This window comes from Panthera pardus, unplaced genomic scaffold (genome assembly GCF_024362965.1).
Source record: "Panthera pardus isolate Hobbes unplaced genomic scaffold, ASM2436296v1 HiC_scaffold_17, whole genome shotgun sequence".
Classification (NCBI taxonomy): domain Eukaryota; kingdom Metazoa; phylum Chordata; class Mammalia; order Carnivora; family Felidae; genus Panthera; species Panthera pardus.
The window spans coordinates 17,022,660-17,046,866 of NW_026526732.1; the positions used below are offsets into that span (position 1 = coordinate 17,022,660).

General features: G+C 42.2%; 2 protein-coding genes across 7 annotated transcripts in view; one reads left to right on the top strand and one right to left on the bottom strand.

The window, feature by feature from the left end:
• Positions 1-13,787, top strand: part of LRP11 (LDL receptor related protein 11) — a 53,519-nt gene extending 39,732 nt beyond the window's left edge. For 3 of the 4 annotated variants that reach the window (XM_019425006.2, XM_019425007.2, XM_019425008.2), the window contains 2 exons: positions 5,635-5,730; positions 10,673-13,787. In XM_019425006.2, the coding sequence (XP_019280551.2) occupies positions 5,635-5,730; positions 10,673-10,827 (251 nt within the window). In that variant the 3' untranslated portion in view covers positions 10,828-13,787. The remainder of the gene's footprint in view (positions 1-5,634; positions 5,731-10,672) is intronic. The other variant, XM_053904387.1, reaches the window with a different exon arrangement.
• Positions 13,788-18,881: 5,094 nt separating this feature from the next.
• PCMT1 (protein-L-isoaspartate (D-aspartate) O-methyltransferase) overlaps positions 18,882-24,207 on the bottom strand; it is a 51,292-nt gene continuing 45,966 nt past the window's right edge. For 2 of the 3 annotated variants that reach the window (XM_019425009.2, XM_019425010.2), the window contains exon 8: positions 18,882-19,682. In XM_019425009.2, coding sequence (XP_019280554.1) covers positions 19,670-19,682 — 13 coding nt within the window. In that variant the 3' untranslated portion in view covers positions 18,882-19,669. Of the gene's footprint in view, positions 19,683-21,217; positions 21,362-24,207 lie in introns of all 3 variants that reach the window. The other variant, XM_053904388.1, reaches the window with a different exon arrangement.

Here is a 24,207-nt window from a genome sequence, read left to right on the forward strand (position 1 = left end):
CTCCCACAGCACTGGCTTCCTCTTCCCAGGAGTGAGGGCATTTAAGAAAATACTCTTCACATTTGACAACTGAAGATCCAGAATGAATATATTTACTTTCAAATGAACCCATCTCCAAGGCAAGATCCCCTTTCTAAGTACAATTAACCTATTTCTCTGCTGCATCCTTAATAGAGAGCTTTATCTCAGACTTCCTAAGGAAATATTTCAATTTGTGATTTTGCCTAGTTATTTTTGATTTGCCTGGATATGAGTAAATGGATACAGTATAAACTCTTAAGTTCTTGGATCTGTGACTTTGAGAGCAGTTTGGTTCAGTAGAAAAGCTCCTGCTCTGGGTGCCCGGGTGTCTCAGTCGGTTGAGCATCTGACTTCAGCTCAGGTCATGATCTCGCGGTCTGTGAGTTTGAGCCCCACGTTGAGCTCTGTGCTGACAGCCCAGAGCCTGGAGCCTGTTTCGGATTCTGTGTCTTCCTCTCTCTCTGCCCTCCCCTCTCATGCTGTCTCTGTCTCTCTCTCAAAAATAAATAAACATTAAAGAAAATATTTTTTAAAAAAGAAAGACAAGCTCCTGCTGTGGGTCGGTCCTGGGTTCTAATCCCAGCACCACCTGGTACTAGTGTCCAGGTAATTAACTTCTCCGAACTGTGTTTCCTTGCTTGAAAGAGGATAATCGTATCTTCTCACAGTGTTGCTATACGTAGTGCGTGAGATATCGTACGTAAAGATAATTTATGTCTCTCAGTAACTGTTAGTGCTAGATGAATTTTCGCTGGAGCACTCACTAGGAAACTCAGGTAAGAGAGCTACAAGCTTACAAGATAGTTAATTCTAATAAAAAATAGAAATAGCGCAGTGGTGGTCCCAGTACTGAGTTTCTCTTCAGAATTAAGGTGAAGAATCTCTCATCTTTGGTGGAAAGATGGGGTGGGGGAGGGGATTGTGAATGTGGTTATTTCGTATTTTTACATTGGATAGAAGACAAACGAGTTAATCCTCTGAAAAGAATTGGACGTTGGTAAATTTCAGTGTTTTTATTCCTGGCTCATTATTTTTAAAAAGTAGGACATGAATTCCCAGCCATGTGATCTTCCCACTTCCAGATTTATTATTGGAAATAGTACTTACTGAGTGCCTGTCACTGTGGACTTCTTTGGTCTTTTTTTCTCCCCCCTAGTTTATTTATTTATTTTGAGAGAGAAAGAAAGCACAGTAGGGGCAGAGAGAGAGAGAGAGAGAGAGGCAGGGAGAGAGAATCCCAAGCAGGTTCTGCACTGCCAGCCCAGAGCTCAACACAGGGCTTGAACTCACAAACTGTGAGATCAGGACCTGAGCCGAAACCAAGAGCCAACGCTCAACCGACTGAGCTACCCAGGCGCCCCTGCTTCTTTGGTCTTAATAGCAACCTGGTGATATGCAGAAATCATTAGCAGCATTTTATGGATGAAGACACTGAGTCACAGAGAAGTGAAGAACTCAGACTGGGTCACACAGCTAGGAAGTGATAAAGCCAGAATTTAACTCAGCGGTCTAACCCCAGCCCCAAGGGGATGATGGCTTCAGCAGCAAGCCTCACAGTGTTCAAGGATCTTTTCTCTTAGCTACAGAGACAGGAAGCAGCTACAGTTCCCTTAAGACCTGCTTGTATGGTATTTTATGTTAGGGCATTAGAAGCTCAGAAGGATGAGAATCTGGGGGCACCTGGGTGGTTCAGTCGGTTGAGCAATGAGCTCTGTATTTCGGCTCAGGTCGTGGTCTCACGGTTCAAGAGATTGAGCCTCACGTCAGTGCAGGGCCTGATTGGGAGTCTCTCTCCCTCTCTCTCTGCCCCTCCTGTGCACACTCTCTCTCTCTCTCTCTCTCTCAAAATAAATAAATAAGCTTTAAAAAAAGGGAAGACATCTGTGAGTACCGGAGTAGTCAGGATTGGCTACTTGTAGATCTGCGTTATGACTTTCATGGACCTATTAAAAAAAAAACCCGAAATATTGAACTTTATGACTGTGTTGGTGTAGAGATTAATATAACACAGGCTACATTCACTATTATATACGCATTATTATTATTATTGTTATTATTATTATATCCATTGTTCTCTTGTGATTTTTTTTTAATGTTTATTTAATTTTGAGAGAGAGAGAGAAAGAGTACGAGCAGGGGAGGGGTAGAGAGAGAGAGAGGGAAACACAGAATCGAAAGCAGGCTCCAGGCTCCAAGCTATCAGCACAGAGCCCAACGCGGGGCTTGAATTCATGAACCATGAGACCATGACCTGAGCCAAAATTGGACACTTAACCAACTGAGCCACCCAGGCACCCCTGTTTTCTTGTGATTTTAAGAGAAATTAAACTGAAACATTTTTGCAAGCCCCAGGTTCGATGTCCATTGTGCCTGGTGGACAGGTGGCCCCCACCTGTGATAGGCATGGACATTCTGCTACGTTGTGAAGAATGGGCAGAAAGAGTTTGAATACATGGAAAACAAGGGCTCTAATTAATAGCCTGAGAAAATGGGTTTGAGAGTGACAATTATTGAAGCAGGAGATCCCAGCTACCCAAAGTGAAGGGAGTTTGCCAGGAATAGAGGGCAATATGGAGAACCTTGAAAGCCCTGCTGAAGCATCTAGACGGGTGGAATCAAGAAGGAGAGGAACAGGGCACCTGGGTGGCTCAGTCGGTTGAGTGTCCAACTTCGGCTCAGGTCATGATCTCGTGGTTTGTGGGTTTGAGCCCCGTGTGGAACTTTGTGCTGACAGCACAGAGCCTGCTTCTGATTCTCTATCTCCCTCTCTTTCTGACACTCCCCCACTCATGCATGTGCTGTCTCTCTCTCTCTCTCTCTCTCTCTCTCTCTCAAAAATAAACATAAGAAAATTTTTTTTAAAAAAAGGAGAGTAAGAAAATTTGGTCTCTAAAGCCAGTCGAAGAAGGATCAATATCCATCCATAATAAAGCTTTCATCCATTCATGGCAAAATGAGAAAAATAAGGACAATGCAGGAAGTTTTTTTTACAAGACTACATTCATTCAATTCAAAGAGCTATCCTTTTTATGTATTAAACTCTTCATGTTTTGTGGGTTACACATTTCCTTACTTTATAATGAGGTGAAGGCAATGGCCTTTTTTTTTAATTTTTTTTTTAATGTTTATTTTTGAGAGAGACAGAGACAGAATGTAAGTAGGTTAGGGGCCGAGAGAGAGGGAGACACAGAATCCAAAGCAGGCTCCAGGCTCCGAGCTGTCAGCACAGAGCCCGACGCGGGGCTCGAACCCACGAGCTGTGAGATCATGACCTGAGCCGAAGTCGGACGCTCAACCGACTGAGCCACCCAGGCGCCCCCGGCAATGGCCTTCTTAAATGGCCATTTCTTTTACTGTCTTTATTTGGCAAAATAAAAAATTGACCCTAACTTGGCCCCAAAAATAATTTTGAATTTTGGATTGATCCACAAAATCCAAAGGTGTTGGAATCAGCTTGCCGTGTGGAGGACAGCCCGGGCTCTCGATGGCCCCAGGGCCCCAGCAGCCCCATGGCTTCAATGCAGTATCCCTGTCCCCATCCTGCTGGGAGAGGTCTCCAGCTCCAGGCAGCAATCCCTTTGTCCGTGAGCCGAGCAGTCCCAACACCTGGCGGCCCGCCACAGTAAGAGCCGTTCCCTGGCTGGCTCTGCCCGGTGCCTCCCCGGGGTCACTCTCTTACGGTCTCCCACTGCCTGCTCTTCTTCCGTTCCCTCCCCTCGCCGTTCTGGTTGGGAGGGGGCTTCCAGCACTACAGTCCAGTGGACAGTGATAGCAATCAGCCTGCAAGGTAACTCTGATTCTCTGGCCCACGAGAAATTGCTCCTGCCTTACTCGCATCTCTCATTCTCTTCGGGCCCGCGGTTTATGGAGGACAGCCCAAGTTACTGGCTATCTGCAGGTGGCGTGTATGGTGCCTTTTAGAGTAACGTGGCAAAGCACGGCAGAAGGTAGGGAGCCTGCCTTGGCCTTGGCCGTGAGAAGCAAATGTGGGTTAACCTCCTTGCACTGATTTGCTGAGCGAGTGGGGATGAGGGGCCTTTGCAGACGTGTTCCAGTAGCAATGTCTGCACGCAGAGTGCTTGAGTGAAAGGTGACAGAGACCTAAGGCTGTGGCAGTTGAGGACAGAGAAGAGGCACCGTAGTCGAGGATATTTCAGAGTGTCGTGGACATGGCCTGTGTGATTCAGCTACTGATGGCTTGCAGGGCTGAGTGAAAAGGAACTTGAAGGATGCCTTAATGAAACACACGCATTTGCAGTCCCTTCTCTTTAACAGCACAAGCACGTGACTGCAACCATCTCTTCAAGTCCTGGCTTTCTGGCCCTAGTAGGTACCTGCAATAACTTTATAATTTTCCATCATCCTGTTGACTTTTGTGATCCTTAGTAAATCCAGGCATATCACTTAGTACAGATTCCGAAGAGTTTTATAAATGCTACCTTTAAGTAGCCTTATTTCAGCTGCAGGGGTTGCGAACAGATCTGTTGATGACATAGGAGTAAAGAAGCTTTAAGCTTTTGCTTCTCAGTAGAATTCCTCATGTCAGCTCATCCGTTCTATTTACTGTCACTGAGGATTATATTATCCCCCAGGCTCACTTGAGATCACACCATAGCACGAGGGCAACTCCATTAGCTTAATCATCATCTTGTCAATGTAATAAGCACACAAATGCTGTAAATTCCCGGATGGGAAATGATTCGGTGGTACGGCCATGGCTTATCAGACCTGGGATGAAAGTCCTAAGGTTTGATCTTTCGTACTAGTCACTCTCAATAGTGTAATACAACTGGATAGAGTAAATAATCAACAACATATCATTACACCAGAAATGCTGGTTTCCACCAACAAGCAGTTAGACACGCCTGAGTTTAAATCCCAGCCCAGTGACCCGCTTACTACTCAAAAAGAACCCGGGCAAGTACCAAGCCTCTCTGACCCAAGTGGAAAACAAAGAGCAATGAATACCCGCCAAGTAGGGCTGAGGTGAGAAAGTCAAATGACTTGTCTGAGTGGCTTATGCAAGCTCACTCTTCATTTTTTAAAGAAAAACATTTGTGGACGTTTCTGCTTTTCATGGTATGGATTACAGAGATCACCCGTGTCTTTTCTAGCTGATGTCTTTCCTTCCTTCTCCAGAGTGCTGGGTGCCTTTTCCCCTTTCTCTGTCCAGTGGTTTTGTTCTCGTCCCATACTCTGGTCATGTTAGTTACCTAGTGTTTTAATATCAAACACAGACCAGGGCGCCTGGGTGGCTCAGTCGGTTAAGCCTCCGACTTCAGCTCAGGTCACGATCTCACAGTATGTGAGTTCGAGCCCTGCGTCGGGCTCTGGGCTGATGGCTCAGAGCCTGGAGCCTGCTTCCGATTCTGTGTCTCCCTCTCTCTCTGCCCCTCCCCGGTTCATGCTCTGTCTCTCTCTGTCTCAAAAACAAATAAACGTTAAAAAAAAATTAAAAAAAAAATATCAAACACAGACCTACGTTTACAAGAGTAATAAATTTTATAAGTCCTTTAAATCCATCCTAAGAAAAATAGATGAGGCTATATTTTCATGTCTGTTTCCTAAAGTTTCTGATGTACCTTTGACATATGTTCTCTCTGTTTTCTGTAGATAGTGGTTCCTCAGGGAAGAACAGAAAAGAAAAAAATTATATTTTTGAATCAAAGAGCGATCGAGGAGGAGGGGAACACCCAGCCCCAGAAACAGGTAAATCTGGAATTTGGAAATTCATTGCAGAGTACAAACATTTGTAGAACCACATATCCTCCAGTGGAAGGTACCAGATGAAGCTGCAAGAGTCTAGGACAAGAGCAGTGACCGATCCGTAGATCGGAAGAGCTGTTGTATTCTCCCTCTATCAGGCTGCATCTGTGGGCTCTTGAACTAGTAACCTCACATCCTTGGACCTAGGCTTCCTCTTTTCTCAGTCGATTGGACTAGAGGATCACTCTATTTCTTTCCAGGTGTAACATGCTATGGAAAAAGTAATATTCACAGCCTAGAAGTTAAGAACTAGATATTCATGGCTCTAGAATCTGAGGCCGAGGTTCAGACCCTTGCTCCGTCACTAAACTCTATGACCTTTGGCAGGCGATCTTCTCTCTCCCAGTTCTCCTCAGTCGTAAGATGGAAATGGCAACTATCACTGCCTCAGACTTGTTGGGGGAGAAATGGGACAATTAACATAAACCGTTTAGCACACGTGTGTGACTCATACATAAATAAATGATAATAAATAACCACACTGGTTTGGCTAATAAATAATAAGTAAATGATGGCTATTATGCTTGAGTTAGTTATAAAGATCTTATAGGACTACCCTACGACCCAGCAATTGCACTACTAGGTATTTATCCAAGAGATACAGGTGTGTGTTTCGAAGGGGCACATGCACCCCAATGTTTATAGCAGCACTATCGACAATAGCCAAAGTATGGAAGGGTCCAAATGTCCATTGATGGATGAATGGATCAAGAAGATGTGGTACATATATACAATGGAGTTATTACTCGGCAATCAAAAAGGATGAAATCTTGCCATTTGCAACTACGTGGATGGAACTAGAGGGTATTATGACTTCACTCATATGAGGACTTTAAGAGACAAAACAGATGAACATAAGGGAAGGGAAGCAAAAAATAATATAAAAACAGGGAGGGGGACAAAAACATGAGACTCTTAAATATGGAGAACAAACAGAGGATTATTGGAGTGGTTGTGGGCTAAATGGGAAAGGGGAATTAAGGAATGTACTCCTGAAATCATTGTTGCACTATATGCTAACTAACTTGGATGTAAATTAAAAAAATAAATTAAATAAAAATTAAAAAAAAAAAATCCTAGAGTACCTAGTTCTCTCCAGCTGCTCTAGTGATGGATGAAGACCAAAGACAATGAGGAAAGAGTGTAGGAGGTCGAGGGAATATTTAGTGAGTGAAAGAAGAATACCACAATTCCATAATTATGGTCACTTTTAACTAGAAAGAGAACACTTTTGAGTCGGTTCTTCAGAAAGGGAGGTTTTAATCCTAAATCCCACAAACTAATTAGTAAAAGATTTAGGAGAATAAAATATGATTCTTAAATTATAGACCTGAACACGGAGAAGACTTTTTTACCCTAGAGTGTTCTTTGTAAAATCTGGACCACGTTATCGTGTAACCACTAACCAACAAGTGGCCAAAATAATCCAGACGTCAAGTGCCTAGATGCTCCTCCGTCTGCTGGACTGCTGGCCTTGCCCCTGTCCCCACATATCTCAATAAAAAGCGCCCTGTGCCCCATCGACATATAAAGGGAACCCAGGCCTGCCCCTGCCCCCCCCACCCCTGCATGCCTAGATGTGTGCAGAAAGCCTCCATTCTAACTGGCCACTGCCCATTCCGGTTGTTATATATTATGAACATCACTCCAGCTCATATGAACAATTCATCTCCTTCGCTGGTTCCTGAGAAAATTATATCATGATGTGTTTTATTAGGGGTTAGAAAATTTTAAATCTCAAATTACCCACGAGAAAGACAATGAAGAAACCATGCCAAGTAAGAATTGAAAAGTCCGGAATAATTTGCAGTACTGTAGCAAGTTTTTTGTGATGGGAGATTTCATTTTCCTTGTCATCAAAGCATTAAACAGGAATCAATTCGACGTTCAGCCACCACACATCTGACTTGGCAAGTAGAAGTTTCCCCTAGATTGCATGTCTGCTCTGTTGTTACCACAGCGGCATCTGCGCTGTGGCCCCGGGGCTGGCATCTCCAACCACAGCCCCCTCCCCCTGCGGCCTCAGCGCTGGTGTTCATCTTCACACGAATCACACACATTTAGAAGGGCGGCCTCTGATGCTTTCCCTGCCCTGAACGAGCACAGCGGTCCTCCTCCACCACCCCTCCCTGAACGTGAATAGTCGCTCGTTTGCACCCATACCCTTCCTTTCCTTCAGTACTAAGCGAAGGAGTGTCCCCTCTTTCCACGGTCAGTCTCCCCCTGATCTTGAGGCAGCCCCTTATCCCCATCATCGATTAACTCTCTGATGTTTTTCATCTGTTTCTCTACTGGCTCGTTGCCCCAACAGCTGCAGACACCTTCAGATCTCTCCCAACACACAAAAACGAAACAGCACCCTTCCACCTTCAGTCTCCGCGTAAATGAATTCCCGATTGCCGAGTCCGTTGGCCTCTCTGCGCTTCACCCCACTTGACCTCTGCTTAGCATTTGGTTCAGCCAAGTGCTTCCTTGAAGTAATCTCTTCCCTGTGCTTCCAAGACTCCCCTGTCCCCTGGCTGTCCTGCCACCTCTCTGATCCGTCTCCTGTTCTCTTAGCTTCTCTTCTTTTGTCTGCCCTCTTAAATGCCGGTGCTTCCTCACCGACTCGCTCCTGGCGCTCCTTCTCCTCCCTTTCTCTCTGGCGATCTCATTCACTTCTGTGGCTGCGGTCACCACCTTGACGCTACAGACTCTCACATATTCAGGCCAAATAATCCAGAAACCTAATAGAAATTTCAACCTGGATCATCTATAGGCATCTCAATCTAAAAATGTCAGAAAATAAACATATCTCCCCACCCACCCCAAACAAGCTCCATTATTCATTTAAACACGCAGGCAAAACTCTTATGAACCAGAAACACGAACTACATCTTTCACATGTGCACTTCCTATATAATTCCATCATAATAATTACACTTAACTGTATTTTTTCATTTAAATGTTTGTCCACCCAGACCGGAAGTCATGAATAATAATGCTCTCGTTTCCCTTTTGGAGAAGTACTGTACCACGGTGGTTCTGGAGCTGTGCTGTCTGGGGCCCTCTCCTAGCTCCACCCCTGACCGTACAGACTTAGACTAGTCACTTAATTCTTTTGATTTTTATGTTTATTTTTTTATTATTTATTTTTATTTTTTAATTTATCTCCCAGTTAGCATATAGTGCAATAATGATTTCAGGAGCAGATTCCAGGGATTCATCCCCTACGTAGAACACCCAGTGCTCATCCCAACAAGTGTCTCCCTCAACGCCCCTTCCCCATTTAGCCCATCCCCCCACCCACAACCCCTCCAGCAACCCTCAGTTTGTTCTCTATATTTAAGTCTTTTAGGTTTTGTCCCCCTCCCTCTTTTTATATTATTTTTGCTTCCCTTCCCCTATGTTCATCTGTTTTGTATCTTCAATTCCATATTAAGGAAGTCCCATGATGTTTGTCTTTCTCTGACTAATTTCATTTAGCATAATACCCTCTAGTTCCACCCACAGAATGAAAGATTTTCATTCTTTTTGATTGCCGCGTGATGCTCCATTGTGTATATATACCACATCTTTTTTATTCATCTGTTGATGGACATTTGGGCCCTTGCCATACCTTGGCTATTGTCAATGGTGCTGCTGTAGACATTAGAGTGCACGTGTCCCTTCGAAACAGCACACCTGTATCCTGTGGATAAATCCCTAGTAGTGCAATTGCTGGGTCGTAGGGTAGCTCTATTTTCAGCTTTTTGAGCACGCTCCGTACTGTTTTCCGGAGTGGCTGCTCCAGTTTGCATTCCCACCAGCAGTGCAAAAGGATGCCGTGCATCCTTGCCAACATCTGTTAGTCACTTAATTCTTGCTGTCTTAGTTCCTTCACTGGTAAAATGGGGATACTAATAGTACCAACTCGTGGTGGTTGCGAGGTTTGGATTTAAACCACCAAGCACCTAGTGCGGGGCTGGCACTCTGCAGCACTGGCTTATTGTCTTTGGCCGCCCGCACTTGGATCAGGGTCAGGCGCATGGCTCCCAATTAACACTGAGCGAGTGAAGAAGTGAATGAAATGAAGCGTTACCGAATCAGCTTCTGCAATGGACATTTTTACTCCTCTAATTCCACCAGTTGGCAAGGCCCCTGCAGCTAAAAATGGTTCCACCATATCATCTCCAAGCCTGGCCGGACTCCAGAGTAGACGGGTCTAAGAATAGAGCTGCTGAGCTTGATAAGAAAGACTGATCTGGGGCACACCCTGTCCCTTCCCGACTCCTGCAAGCCTGGACAGGCTGCTTCTAGTCTGGGTGTCTGCGTCCGATCCCACAGGGTAAAGCCTGTGAAGGAGAACTGCAGAGACTTTCTCTTCAACTACCCTTAGCGAGAATCACGCGGCCATATTCTGAAGGTGCCTCTCAGCGGTGCTTCTACTGGCTGAGAGTAGGTTCTCTGGATTTAGAAATGAAAATAAGTTTCCTTTTTTTTTTTTTTTAAAGTTTATTTATTTATTTTGAGAGAAAGAGAGGGAGAGAGAGAATCCCAAGCAGGCTGCCTGTTGTCAGTGCCGAGCCTGATGAGGGGCTCGAATTCATGAACCAGGAGATCATGACCTGAGCCAAAGTCAAGAGTCGGACGCTTGACTGACTGAACCACCCAGGCGCCCCAGAATTTGGTTTTAAAGACGTCTGGGTTTGAGAACTAGACCTGCCATTTGCCAACTGTATGCTCTTAGAGCAATTACGTAATCTCGGCACCTTAGTTAATCTATAAGATGGTGATGGTTCGAGTACCTACTTAATTGACGTGTTCAGATTAAATAGCGCATGTAAAGTGTTTATCACACAGTAAATTGCAGCGGTTATTGTTACTAGTCAGTGACCTGCCCTATTTGTTTCTAACCATTCCGCAGGTGCAGTGCTACCCTTGGCCCTGGGTTTGGCCATCACGGCTCTGCTGCTTCTCATGGTCGCTTGCCGACTACGCCTGGTGAAACAGAAACTTAAAAAAGCTCGTCCCATTACGTCTGAGGAATCCGACTACCTCATAAATGGGATGTATCTATAAAAGTGTCACTTAAATAGCTGGGGGGTGAGGATGTTTCACTTTTAATTCATACATATACTGTGTTCCGGATATTTAGAAACCTCTTTGGTTTGAACTGGGCTAAGAAAAATACCGAAACCCCAGAAAATTCTGAAAACCCCAAACCTTTGTTTTTATTTATTGTAGGAAGATTTTCTTTGGGAAGTGTGTGAAATATTTTGAAATTTAGAGAGGAGTCCGTCTGAGTAAAGACTCACACATCGAATTCTGACTTACGTAAGCTGTCCCGGAAAATAGCAGTTTGCAGTTAGCCACGGCAGAAAATTCAGCGATTCGAGGGGTGGCCTTGGAATGGCGACGTTAACCCTTTACTTTCTAGAGGCCAACCACGGGCCCCTGGCAACCCGGGGCCTCTTGATACACGGCTTCCTCTTGTTCTGAGGCCCTCTTGTTCCTCACGCTAAGCTTCCCGTGCTCTCCTTTCTCCTCTCCCCTTCAAAACCTGTCTCTAGGAATGGATCTCAAGTGAGTTTATACCTTCAATGGCAGGAGTATCTGTACTAGAGCCCCATGAACACGTCAAGGAGGCCTCGGGGAAGGTGAATGTGAGTTTATCCCAGGGCCTCTGACATCGTGTCATTTAGGGGGCTGCCTCATCAGGCTTACCTTTGGGTGAGAAAACCCCGACTTTGGATGACAAATAGCCGTAACACGGTCGTGAAGGGAGCTGGGAAATCCTGGTGGAAGAAGAGGCGGCAGGTCAAACATTTCAACACAAACTCAGCTGAGGGCGAAGTGGGAGGAGGACAATTAGTTCTTTCTTGAATCTCCTCAGCGCTGCTTGCTGGTCCCGAACACAGCGGCTTTATTTCTGTAGTCGCTGGCTTTCAACACTAGTCTGTGTTGATGGAAGAGGAAGATGCATTCAAACTGGAAAGCAGAACGCTGAGCATCGGGTTTGTAGGTGCGGCTTTTGTAAACATGCCGCGTTTAAGGATCAGCAGGGTCTTTCATCCAACGGGATTGAGCCACTTTTCTCCACTATTTACTCAATGCTTCAGACGCCGTAACGTGCAATCAGCTAATGTCGGGCTTACGTATTCCCACAGCATAGAGCAGTCTTGCACAAATTCGTCTTTGCAGAAAACTGGCCGTCTGGCTTTGCATCTTTTCCCTGTTAATCAGTCTGTAGGATTTTTAAAGGCAAATTATTCCCCTCGTCACTTCACGCCGGGATTATACATGTTGTAGAAATCATTCTCCTTGAGAGGACTGTGGTGCCTGTCTACACTCACACGATGTTACCATTTACATAGTATGGCTTTTTCCTCGTAAGTGGCAAATCTTCTAAAATACTTGAACACATTGTAGAACACTTTATTTTCAGACTGAACCTGGGGTAAGTCGTTCCTTTGGCAAAGGGCTTAATTTGGGTCAGAAATATAACGAACCCACTAAGAAATGGCAAGTTAGTTCTAGAAAAACAGAGAAATCGGTTACTTTTATGTCCTGAGAGGTCCAAGCATTTTGTTAAATATTAAGAATTGAGCAAAGACTTCCATCTCCCCTCCAGGGCAGGTTAGAGAAAGGACAGCACGAGTGACCTGAGGCCCTCGGCGCTCTCTGTGTGATGCCGTGCAGTGTCCTAGTCCAGAGAAGGACATCACCTGTAGCCATACGCGACACAATAACAACTGCTGAGGCGTGCATCTTTCAGTACATCTTTTTATACGTGAAGAAATTAAAACACGATTTAGTATTGCTATGGTGTTGAAAGACTTGAGAAAAGATGTCCACATCCGCGTGTACGATATCCCTTTCATAAACTGTATTTTATTCTTGTGACTTTAAACAACCATTTAACCTAATCATCATAAGTTGCTATTATTTACTGAGCTGTCCCTGTATTACCTGGATTTAATCCTATCAACCTTATCTTGCAAAGGGGGAAATTAGGAATTAGAGAAGGAGAATCGGGGTCTACAAAATATTTGTATTGTCAGATGGACTGAATGGGACTTTTGAAAGTCACCTTAACTGTGAGTATCTGACTGAAGGCATTCTGCATCTAAGATGATTTCAAAATAATTTTAGAGGGAAGCTTGGCCACGATTTGCTGCTCAAACATGTTCGTGTGTCTCACGTCTCTTCCTGAGAAAAGGCCCATCTGAGCCACCTTCCAGAAAACTCAGAGCTTCTTTCCTCCCGTCTCTACAAGCAGACAACAGCCAGCCTCCATCCTTCCAGAAGCTTGAATGCCAGTCACTCGAGTATCAGGTTTGTTCTCTTCCACGGGAAAATAACAGAATGTCTTCATCTTTCTCCTCCTGACTTTTCATAATCTGTGATTCGGCTCCCTGATTCGCTTTCACACTTCCCAGCCCTCCTCAGTCACTGAGGGCTGTTTCGTGTTGTCCTTTATCATATTTTCCCGCAACCCAAACGCGGAGATGCGTATTTCTATTTGTTCTTCAGTTTTGCCGTTCAGGGCAGACCTTGCCGATGAATTAACTGGACTTCCTGTACATAAACATAGGACAGTGCGCTGGGGCCCGGGGCACGGGGCCGTTCGGGTCCTCACAACGTGCTGCCTGCATCACAGTCATGATGCTCCGTAACAGCAGCTTCTGGGCCTGGGATCATCACTGGGGGTCTCTTAAGTTACACTGTCCCCAGTTCGATGGTTGGGGATTGTACCGTTTTGTTCCTAGCAGAGTGACTCTCAATTATTTGTTCTCTTTACTGGACTCTAAGTTTTGTCTAACTGTTGGTGTTAAAACCGAATGAGGATTTCTAACGAAAAACTGCCCAAGCCAAATAGAAAAGCTTAGTTTGCTGTTCACAAATGTTCACATCTCCGTGGCTTTTTAATCAATTGTGATGCTGACTTTTTGGGGGGGGCACTGGCCCTATTTTTCCCAGCTCTTTTGTCCTGCTCAATTCTCTCTAGTATTCTAAATAAAGTGCATATTTTATAGCTACTTTGAGAGCAAACACAGATTTTTTGGGGGGTAAATGTCAAACCGCCAGGGATGAAAATACGGTTGGACACACCAAAGCTGGATGTGTTCAGAAATGAACTGAGTGGTTAGGACTGAGCCTCCTCCATTTGCTTCATTTAGGTCTCCGTGTGTCTTCGTTCCTACTCATTTGAATTCTCCCATCACCTCTGTTTTTAGTCTTTGTTACCTCGCTGTAAATTGGAAAGAGATCAACTTACAATATCATTCAGCTTAAAGATGTTTTTATACAGTTATTTCAAAACATAGGAAACTTCTCAAAACACATTTTTTTTTAACGTTTATTTATTTTTGAGACAGAGAGAGACAGAGCATGAACGGGGGAGGGTCAGAGAGAGAGGGAGACACAGAATCTGAAACAGGCTCCAGGCTCTGAGCCATCAACCCAGAGCCCGACGCGGGGCTCGAATTCACGAACCGCGAGATCATGACCTGAGCCGAAGTCGGACGCTTAACCGACTGAGCCACCCAGGCGCCCCTCAGAACACATTTTAAAATTAGTTTAACTTTTACCAAAAAGCTTAAGGAAAATTGTACTGAGTATTTGGACTTAAAAAAAATTCTTTCGTTTTCATTTCATATGACTGAAGACCCAAAAGTCCAAAAATATCAAAAGTCTATGTTCTCATATTTAAACAAAGCAGTTTCACAGATCAAAACAGAAATTTAGAAAAATCTCTAAATGTGTAATCTACAAATGTGTGTATAGAAGAATGAAGAAATCAGAACCATGAACTCTACAATCTGAGATCATGCCTTCAATGTTGTTTGCTGTTGAAGGGGAGCCAATCTGACACTCCTTTAACACCCCCACCTGTAATGTCCGACCTGCTTTATCCAATTCCGTTCCCTACAAGCTAATCACATAAAGGAGCCAAGATCCTAAAGAAGGGTAGCTCTTTTCCCCCAGAAAATCTCTATAATTGATTTACAACTGACACGGTCGTGTTCACATGGAAATTCTACAGTCCCTTTCATCTATAATGTAATTCCCAAGCAAAATCCTGACAAGATAATCACCCCCAAAAGCCTAAATAAACAGGGTTGGCCAAAAAAATTATTCTATGTGATGTGATCTTTTGGGCGGGGGCATCACAGTGACGTATTTGGGGCGTGGGAACTCAAATATAAATGTCCTTGGCTGCCCCCGGCCCCTGGATTGCTGCTCTTGTATTTAAGATGTCCTCAGTGCTGCAATCACCTGCCCTTTGGACAAAAAAGTATTCTGATGCCTGTCCTATTAGGACACTCTGAGTAAGAATGAGCTCTTCAGCTCCAGCAGCCCTCGAACTTTCTCTCGTCTTGGAAAGGAAGTGAAGGGAAAGAACAAGGGGAAAGAGAGAGGGGAAGAGAGGGATTCACTGCCTCAGGACAGCCTCTATGGGAACTAAAAGATCTTTTCTCTCCCACCAGACAAGGAGCACTTCAAAAAGAATCCTGGCTTAAACAACACAAAGTCAGCTATAAAGGTGAAGCCTACAGAGGGGAACTAACATCTACCATTAGAGCACTGGTAGAAGGATTAAAGATAAGGAAACTCTTGGACTTGTTTCATTTTTATTATATTACGATACACAACTTCTGTGGGCTACACGGGCCAGCCAGTTTTCCTCACACAGGATTTTTTTTAATGTTTATTTGTTTTTGAGAGATAGAGACAGAGCACGAGCGGGGGAGGGACAGAGAGAGAGAGAGAGGGAGACACAGAATTCGAAGCAGACTCCAGGCTCTGCGCTGTCAGCAAGAGCCCGATGCAGGGCTCGAACTTGGGAATGGCGAGATCATGGCCTAGGCCGACATTGGACGCTCAACCGACTGAGCCACCCAGGTGCCCCTACGCAGGATATTCTTACTGGCAATCTGAGCCACCCTTTAAGTACAATGGGGACAAAACATTGTCATCTTCCTGAAAAATGATAGGAGAAATTAAGAGACATGAAACTGAAATCTGATCAGAACACTTCTTTTTTAAAAGTCTATTTATTTTTAAATGTTTACTTTGAGAGAGAGCAGGTAGGAGAGGGGTGGGGAGGGGTGGGGAGGGTGGGGGAGGAGAGAGAGAGAGAGAGAGAGAGAGAGAGAGAATCCCAAGCAGACAGCACAGAGCCTGATGCAGGTCTCAATACCACAAACCATGAAATCATGATCTGGGCCACAATCAAGAGTCGGACACCTAACTGAGCCACCCAGGTGTCCCTTAACTTTATTTGAGAGGGAGTGTGCCCAGGAGCAAGTCGGGGACGGGCACAGAGAGAGAGAAAGGGAGAGAGGGAATCCCAAGCAGGCTCTGCAGTGTCAGCACAGAGCCTGACACTGGGCTCGAACTCACGACTGTGAGATCATAGCTTGAGCTGAAATCAAGTTGGATGCTTAACTGACTGAGCCACTCAGGCACCCCAAGATCAGGGCACTTTTACTTTACTAATGTAGTTCTTTAAGAATTTAGTGCGTTGTAGGAAATGATTTATACCCTCAAAGGATGTAGCACTTACCTAAGTTATTGGCCTTCTGAATCCCATTTAGAACATTTAAAAAATTACCCATGTTTGCTATTTCATTTACAACATTAGTATTCAATGGCCATTGTCATATGAGCTTTAGTGCCACACCAAACTACTGGAAAATTCACTAACAGTTACCTGAAAAGCAGAAACACCTACCTCTCTAATGAAACAAAACTAAGGAGCTTTATTCCTCGGCTCACAATCTAATGCTATAGATGGTTTCAGATTTCAAAAAATTCATGAGCATTAAAATATTACTAAAAAAATGTTATCCTACTTTAAAATACATTGAATTTTTTTAAATGTTATTTTTTTTAATGTTTATTCATTTTTGAAAGACAGAGACAGAGCACAAGCAGGGGTGGGGCAGAGAGAGAGGGAGACACAGAATCTGAAGCAGGCTCCGGGCTCTGAGCTGTCAGCACAGAGCCTGACGTGGGGCTCGAACCCACGAACCGTGAGATCATGACCCGAGCTGAAGTCAGACGCTTAACCGACTGAGCCACCCAGGCGCTCCTAAAATACATTGAATTTTTAAGATACCTTAGGATAGGTACATTAAGCCAATTTAAAAAGTGTAATCAACTTTTTTTGAGCAATGGCAGTTTTTAAAAATTAAGGCAATGGATTTTAAATATTTACATGGACAATGATAATGTACTATTTTCCTAAAATGTCATTCCCCACCCCCCCCACTAATGTTACTGATTGGAAAAGCGTTGAAATCCTCATTAGAAACTGGAGTTCTTCATTTTCATTCTTAACTGAGAATTAGGTTGGCCTTTAATAAAATCAAATCTATAAAATCATCTTGTTTCAACAGGAACACAGCAGACTGGAACTTTAAAAAATATTTTCACTGTCCTCTTTATACTGTATAAAGGAATCACTTCCATTAAGAAACAATGGAATGCTAAAGTATTTTAGCGATTATGAATACTAAAGATTAAACATTTCTTTTCTCTGGCACATACATAAACTCAGCTCTCTTAAAAAGAAAGCTCTTATACCTAGTTAAAATTCATTTTTGCTTTCTGCCCCTGTCAATGCTCCCTTAAAATCCACTCCTGTTGGGGCACCTGGGGGGCTCACTCGGTTGAGTGTTCGCCTCTTGATTTCAGCTTGGGTCATGATCCCAGGGTTATGGGATCAAGCCCCACACTGGGCTCCGTGCTGAGCAGGAGCCCGCTTGTGCTTCTCTCTCTCTCTCTCTCTCTCTCTCTCTCTCTCTCCCTGCCCCTCTCCCACTCGTGCACGTGTGTGCATGCTCTCTCTCAAAATACATAAACACTTAAAAATTTTTTCACTCACAAAAGTGTAAAATCCAACAGTAATGCTTGGCATGGCATTTGTCTATAGCAATCAGGTGGCACTTGGTCCTAGCATATTTATAGACTGTACCCTCAAGCCAGATTGCAAACTCCTTGAGAGTAAGGGCTTTTTTACATATGGTAGGAATTTACATATAATAAAATGTCGGCAATCGCTATGAAGGATACAGACTAGTGGTTAAGAATCAATCTAAAATCCTAAAAGGATACCGGACCTTTGAAACTACCTCAAATGACATGGAGTCCTGCACCAAAAGGGCTCGTGGACTGGATCCAGAAGCGATGCCAACACCAGCAAACCAGCAGGGAACTAAAACTCACAAGTTTTAACTGCCAACTAACGCTAGTTTCCTGTGTGGGATCTTGCCCAAGAGACACTAGTGAAAAAACGTGTATGTATGTATATTTTTTTAAAACCATTTTTAAACAAGTAAAGCTTAAGCCTTTAAGAAGTGGGGGAGAGGTGCCACACACGCTAAGGATCAACTTGCCAGAATCAGACTCACTTGCACACCGGGGGGGGGGGGGGGGGTTCTTTTGCTGAGAGTATTAGCTGTGCTAGATACACAGTTTGTATTTTTTCAAGTTCTAGAACTCCTGGAAAAACAAAGATCTTTTTATAAAAGGTATAAAATGACAATATTTAAACAAGATCCCAAAGCGCTACGGCCTTCTTAGAAACTCATTTTTACAGTCATCATATTAATACATATTTATTTGTTTTGAGAGAGCGAGAGTGAGTCGGGGAGGGGCAGAGAGGGAGAGGGAGACAGAATCCCAAGCAGGCTCCGCGCTGTCAGCGCAGAGCCCGATGGAGAGCTTGAACCCACGAAGCGTGAGATCACGACCTGAGCCGAAGTCAAGGGTCGGCTGCTTAACTGACGGAGCCACCCGGGTGCCCCAGGAAAGGTTTACAGATGAGATGGGTTTTGTCACATTTATCCTTGACCTTCATTCACGCACTCACTCAGCATGTACTGTTCATCTGCAAGAGGGCAAGCCCCGTGTTAGGCAAAGAAGGATGATGAGGTGTGGTCCTGGTCCGCTGGAAACAGTCAGTCTAGCAACGTACCGCCGGAGGTACCTGTCCACCCACGCTACTCAGACGTCATAAAGCGGAGCATCAGAGAAACCACTTTCTCTCCGTGACCTCTCTCAGTCAGCACTTTGCATCTGGTGGACACGTGGTTCTTTCCCGGGGATTCAAACACCACCGACGCCTCTTTTACTTTTAACTTTATTTGGCAAAGCAGCTGCATAAACTGTTCAGCGACTAGGACCCAGCTTACACAGCATGTTAAATCCATATACGTTATCAGCAGCAAATCGGAAACAGAAAAAACAATACTGAGCTACAAGTCTCCTATAATTTTAAAGAGGGAAAGTACTATGTCGGTTATGTCCAATCCGAACAGCTAAGTGTTTTAAAGGACATCACCTGCCATCTTCGTCAGTTTTAATATTTACAAATGCTTAGTTTTAAGGTGACAAAGCAGCTGATTGTATCTACAACATGCTATTCTATGACACCACATCAAAAGCTTTAAAAAGGGAGCTCATCTCTATTTTCTTAGTGGCATCTAACAGACATCCAAAAACCAAGAATCCTAACTTGTGAATGGTGGTGTTATCTCATGTACAAAAGGAATCTGATAAATTAATATTGAAACAGAATTAAGTGTCTAAAAGAAAAACCACTCCTCAGAATCAATTCACAAACTAAGTTTTCCATGTGACAGAACCTCGTCTTTTAATATTTTAAAGTAAAGTGTGGGTGTGTTGAATTAATAAATCCACAAATTTATACTTTGCATCGCTCCTCTACCAATTCGGCTTCCGTGCCTCTTTGAAGAATTAGAAACCCTACAAAACCACACATTTTCATGCTGAAAATAATAGTGTAACAAAGTCCAAAACAAGCTGTGATGCTGTTGGTTTTCAAAAAGCTTTGAGAACTGAGATGAGCAATCCACTGTAATATTATATACTGGTCAAGCTGATGGCGCTTTTACAGTTCGTCCCTGGGGGTGAAAAAGAGAAATATGTCAGTAGGCGTTACATACTGTAACTTTCTAGTAGTTCAGATACAATTATTACATAAGTACAAATACACCAATCCCCAAGCATTAAAAAGGAAGGGAAAAAAAAAGCAAAGCAAACAGTCCCAAGTCCAAGCAAAGATGGGAGTCAGCCATCCACACATCCCTCATGCTGCTCTGCAATGCAACGTGAAACCTCAAGGCCCTGAATTCTTTATTTTTTACTTCTTAAAGATAACTTTCTTCCTTTAAGAGCAAAAATTCAGAGAAACTTTGACTTCTCCATCTAGGATCTTGCTAACACTGTTTATTAGAAAATGATGACGAGTATTTAGAGTTCAGATCATTTTTTATAGTTACATTTACAAAACTGGGCAAGAATTTGGCCTTTTGTTTAGAGTGTCTGTTAGCAAGTGCTGCGTAGGTCCATCTCAACCCAAACTCTTTGGAAGAGAAAGCACCATCTGGAGGTGTGCTGTCTCTGTCAGCTGATTTCAGAAGGCAGCTTCATCAGCTCCAAAAGAAACCAGTCGCTCAGCCAGGCACAGCACCTTACCAGCAACTGCCAGCGACAGGAAGGAAGGAATACAAATGCAGCCTAAAATAAATAGTATGGTATATAAATTACACCTCAATAGAGCTGTTAAAGGTGAAAAAATAAAGCTATCAAAAAAGCCAAAAAAACTTCAGAGTAGAGGGCAATCTGAGTGACAAAAACATCGCTAAATACACAAGAATTTTAGGGGTAAAGAAGTATGACGTTTGCAACTAAATCTCAAGTGATCTCAAGAAAAAATAGGATATATGTGCATATATAAATAGAGAAGAGGGGGTGAGAAAGTGAATGTATAAAAACGTTAACCATTGGTAACTCTGGATGCAGAGATTCAGAAACTCTTCCTACTATTCTTACAATTAATCTGTAATAAAAATTAAAAAGTCTTTAAAAAGTTGTTAAAATCAATGTGAAGGGAAGGTAAGTAAAGAGCTAAAGTTTCCCAGGTATGTGGTGAATTAAGGGACTATCAGACAATACGCTTTCTTTTAAAACTACATTTTGTAAATTGTGTGAGAAATTATTTTAAAAATTACATCTCCCATAAACTGCCTTTGTCATAGAGTACTGGATTATCTGTTAAATGATAAATGATCATTTCTGGTCCCTTTTAATATATTCTTCTAAATAATGTAAATACTAGAATTCTCACAGAACAGCTTTTACTTAAATTCATGCAAGCATTAAAATATTTAAACTGCAAAGATTTCATACTTGCAAAACACTCTTTTCATAAATTCACTTAACTCTTTTTAAAATGTAAACTGAAGATACTACTGTCTTTGCAAAATAATTTACTGTATTTGATTTACCTGTTGCAAGGCATTAAGGACATTGTAAACATATATCCTTATTGCCAACAACATAGCACAACATTTCCAAACGTCCTCTTCAATTAAAAATTGTTTTAAAAAAGAAAAGGATAAAAACTCTCAACAAACTAGGTATAGAGGAAACGTACCTCAACATAATAAAGGCCATATATGACAAGCCCACAGCTAACATCATACTCAACGGTGAAAAGCTGAAAGCTTTTCCTCTAAGATCAGGAACAAGACAAGGATGCCCACTCTCGCCACTTTTATTCAACATAGCACTGGAAATCCTAGCCAGAGCAATTAGGCAAGAAAAAGAAATAAAAGGCATCAAAATCGGAAAGAAAGAAGTAAAACTGTCTTTTTGCAGACAACATATTATATATAGAACACCCTAAAACCACCACCAAAAAAAAAAAAAAAAATCAAAACTAATAAACCAATTCAATGAAGTTTCAGGAAACAAAATCAATATACAAAAATCAGTTGTGTTTCTATATACCAATAATGAACTATCAGAAAGAGAAATTAAAACAATCCCATTTATAATTGTATCAAAAAGAATAAAATATCTAAAATAAATTTAAACATGGTGAAAGATCTGGACACTGAAAAGTATAAGACATTAATGAAAGACATCGAAGAAGACACAATGCTCATGGATTGGAAGAATTAATACCGTTAAATATCCATACTACCAAAGCAATCTACTGATTCAATGCAATCCATATCAAAATCCCAACAGCATTTTTCACAGAAATAGAACAGCCCTAAAATTTGTATAGAACCACAAAAATCCCCAAATAGCCAAAGCAATCTTTAGAAAGAAGAACAAAGCTGGAGGTATTACACTGATTTCAAACTATATTACAAAGCTAGAGTAATCAAAACAGTATGATATTACCATAAAAGAGACACATGGGTCAATGGAACAGAACAGAGAACCCAGAAATGAACCCACACATATATGGTCAACTAATTAAGGAGCCAAGAAAATACAATGGGGAAAAGATAGTGTCTTTAGTAAATGGTGCTGGGAAAACCAGACAGCCAGATGCAAAAGAATGAAACTGGCCCATCTTACACCACACTGGCCCATCTTACACCACACACAAAAAAATCAACTCCAAACGGATTAAAGACTTGAATATAAGACCTGAAACCATAAAACTAAACTTAATGTGGTAATCATTTTGTAGTATATACATACATCAGATCTCTATGTTGTACATGTAAAAGTAATGTAATGCTATGTCAATCATATCTCAATAAAACTGGGAAAAAAATCATATTGTAGAACAACTAACAATGTGGGACAATACTGATACCACTTTATTTAATAAAAAAGATTATAAAACTATACTATATGAACTCAGAATTACAAAAGAGCTATATACAGAACTACGGATAAAAGAGTAAAAAAAAAATGTATATCTATATCTATATCTATATCTATATATATATATATATAGATATATATATCTACCAAAATGTCGATAATGTTTATCTCTAGGTTCTGACACTGTGGGTAATTTTTATTTCATTCTTTGTACTTCTAAAAATTTTTACATGGCACATGCATTATACTTTGGTAGTCAGAAACAGTATTACTAAAACCAAATAGAAGGAACTGTATAGCACTAAAAAGAAAAAAAGGAAAAGGAAAAGGAAAAGAAATTAAGTTTATAAACCTGAATTTTAACATTTAGGGCACCAAAGAAAACCAAAAATTTGCTGTCAGTGCATGTATAACCTTGTCACATCCTATTAGCCCAAAATCTATATAACTTTCAAGCTTTTATTTTTCCACTTAATGTTCCAAATTCTACATAAATATCTTTCTTTAGCTGACTTACACATGTAGATCATTTATAATAAAAAGTATTATGTCCTGGGGTGCCTAGTTGGCTCAGTCGGTTAAGCATCCAACTCTTGATTTCGACTCAAGTCATGATCTCCCAGTCTGTGAGATCAAGCCCTACATCAGGTTCTGTGTTGACAGTGTGGAGCCATTTAGGATTCTCTCTCTCCCTCTCTCTCTGCCCCTGCCTCGCTCACTCTCTCTCAAAATAAATAAACTTTAGAAATAAAGTATTATGTCCTAATTTCTAGAAAGGCTCTTTAAAATGGTTATATATGTGCTAAACATGTTCATTAGGTTAATAATTATATATATTATTATGTAATATATAACTATACTTCATTTATTAGGTTAATAACATTTGGTATTGTATATTCTTTATTGTATATTGTATATTCTTTACATTTATCTAACAAATGTAAAGATGTACTACCAGGAAACAATAATCAAAATCCACGAGTGTTTTCTAATTAACGGGTTTTCCGAGGTAATACAGTAGATTGTACAAAGCTTTATGACAGACGTAAAAAGAATTCCAAAAGCAACAAAACACATCCCTGCCTTTAAGGGTGCAAAATATGTCATAATGCTGTAATGTCTGTCAAGAAATTTAAAAGGGACAATATGGGATGATACGGAACACAGGGTCAACCGGATACCCTAGGAACTACGCTGCCGGCCTTAGAAATGCCCAAACGACTCATAACATGTTTTTCACTTTAAGATGACATGGATAGGGGCGCCTGGGTGGCTCAGTCGGTTGAGCGTCCGACTTCAGCTCAGGTCACGATCTCACGGTCTGTGAGTCCGTGAGTTCGAGCCCCGCGTCGGGCTCTGGGCTGATGGCTCGGAGCCTGGAGCCTGCTTCCGATTCTGTGTCTCCCTCTCTCTCTGCCCCTCCCCCATTCATGCTCTGTCTCTCTCTGTCTCAAAAATAAATAAACGTTAAAAAAAAAAAAAAGATGACATGGATAAACAAAGCGCTGATAGAATGAGAATCCTGACACATTCCTCAGCGTCACAAACCAGAGATGAACTTATTCCATTGACTCCTGTGGCTCTTAAAAATAAAAATAAAACTTACCAGATGATTAACAAAATATTGATCTCTACGTATATAAAATGAATATACTTATGTTAAATGAAACACAGATTTAAAAAGTATGAAGAGCTCATGAAGCAGCTGATACAACTATAACACATCCACGTCATGAATATACTACCACAGGTTCTAGGTCTATGGCCCCCACGTCTGGCATCGTCTCATCACTCCAC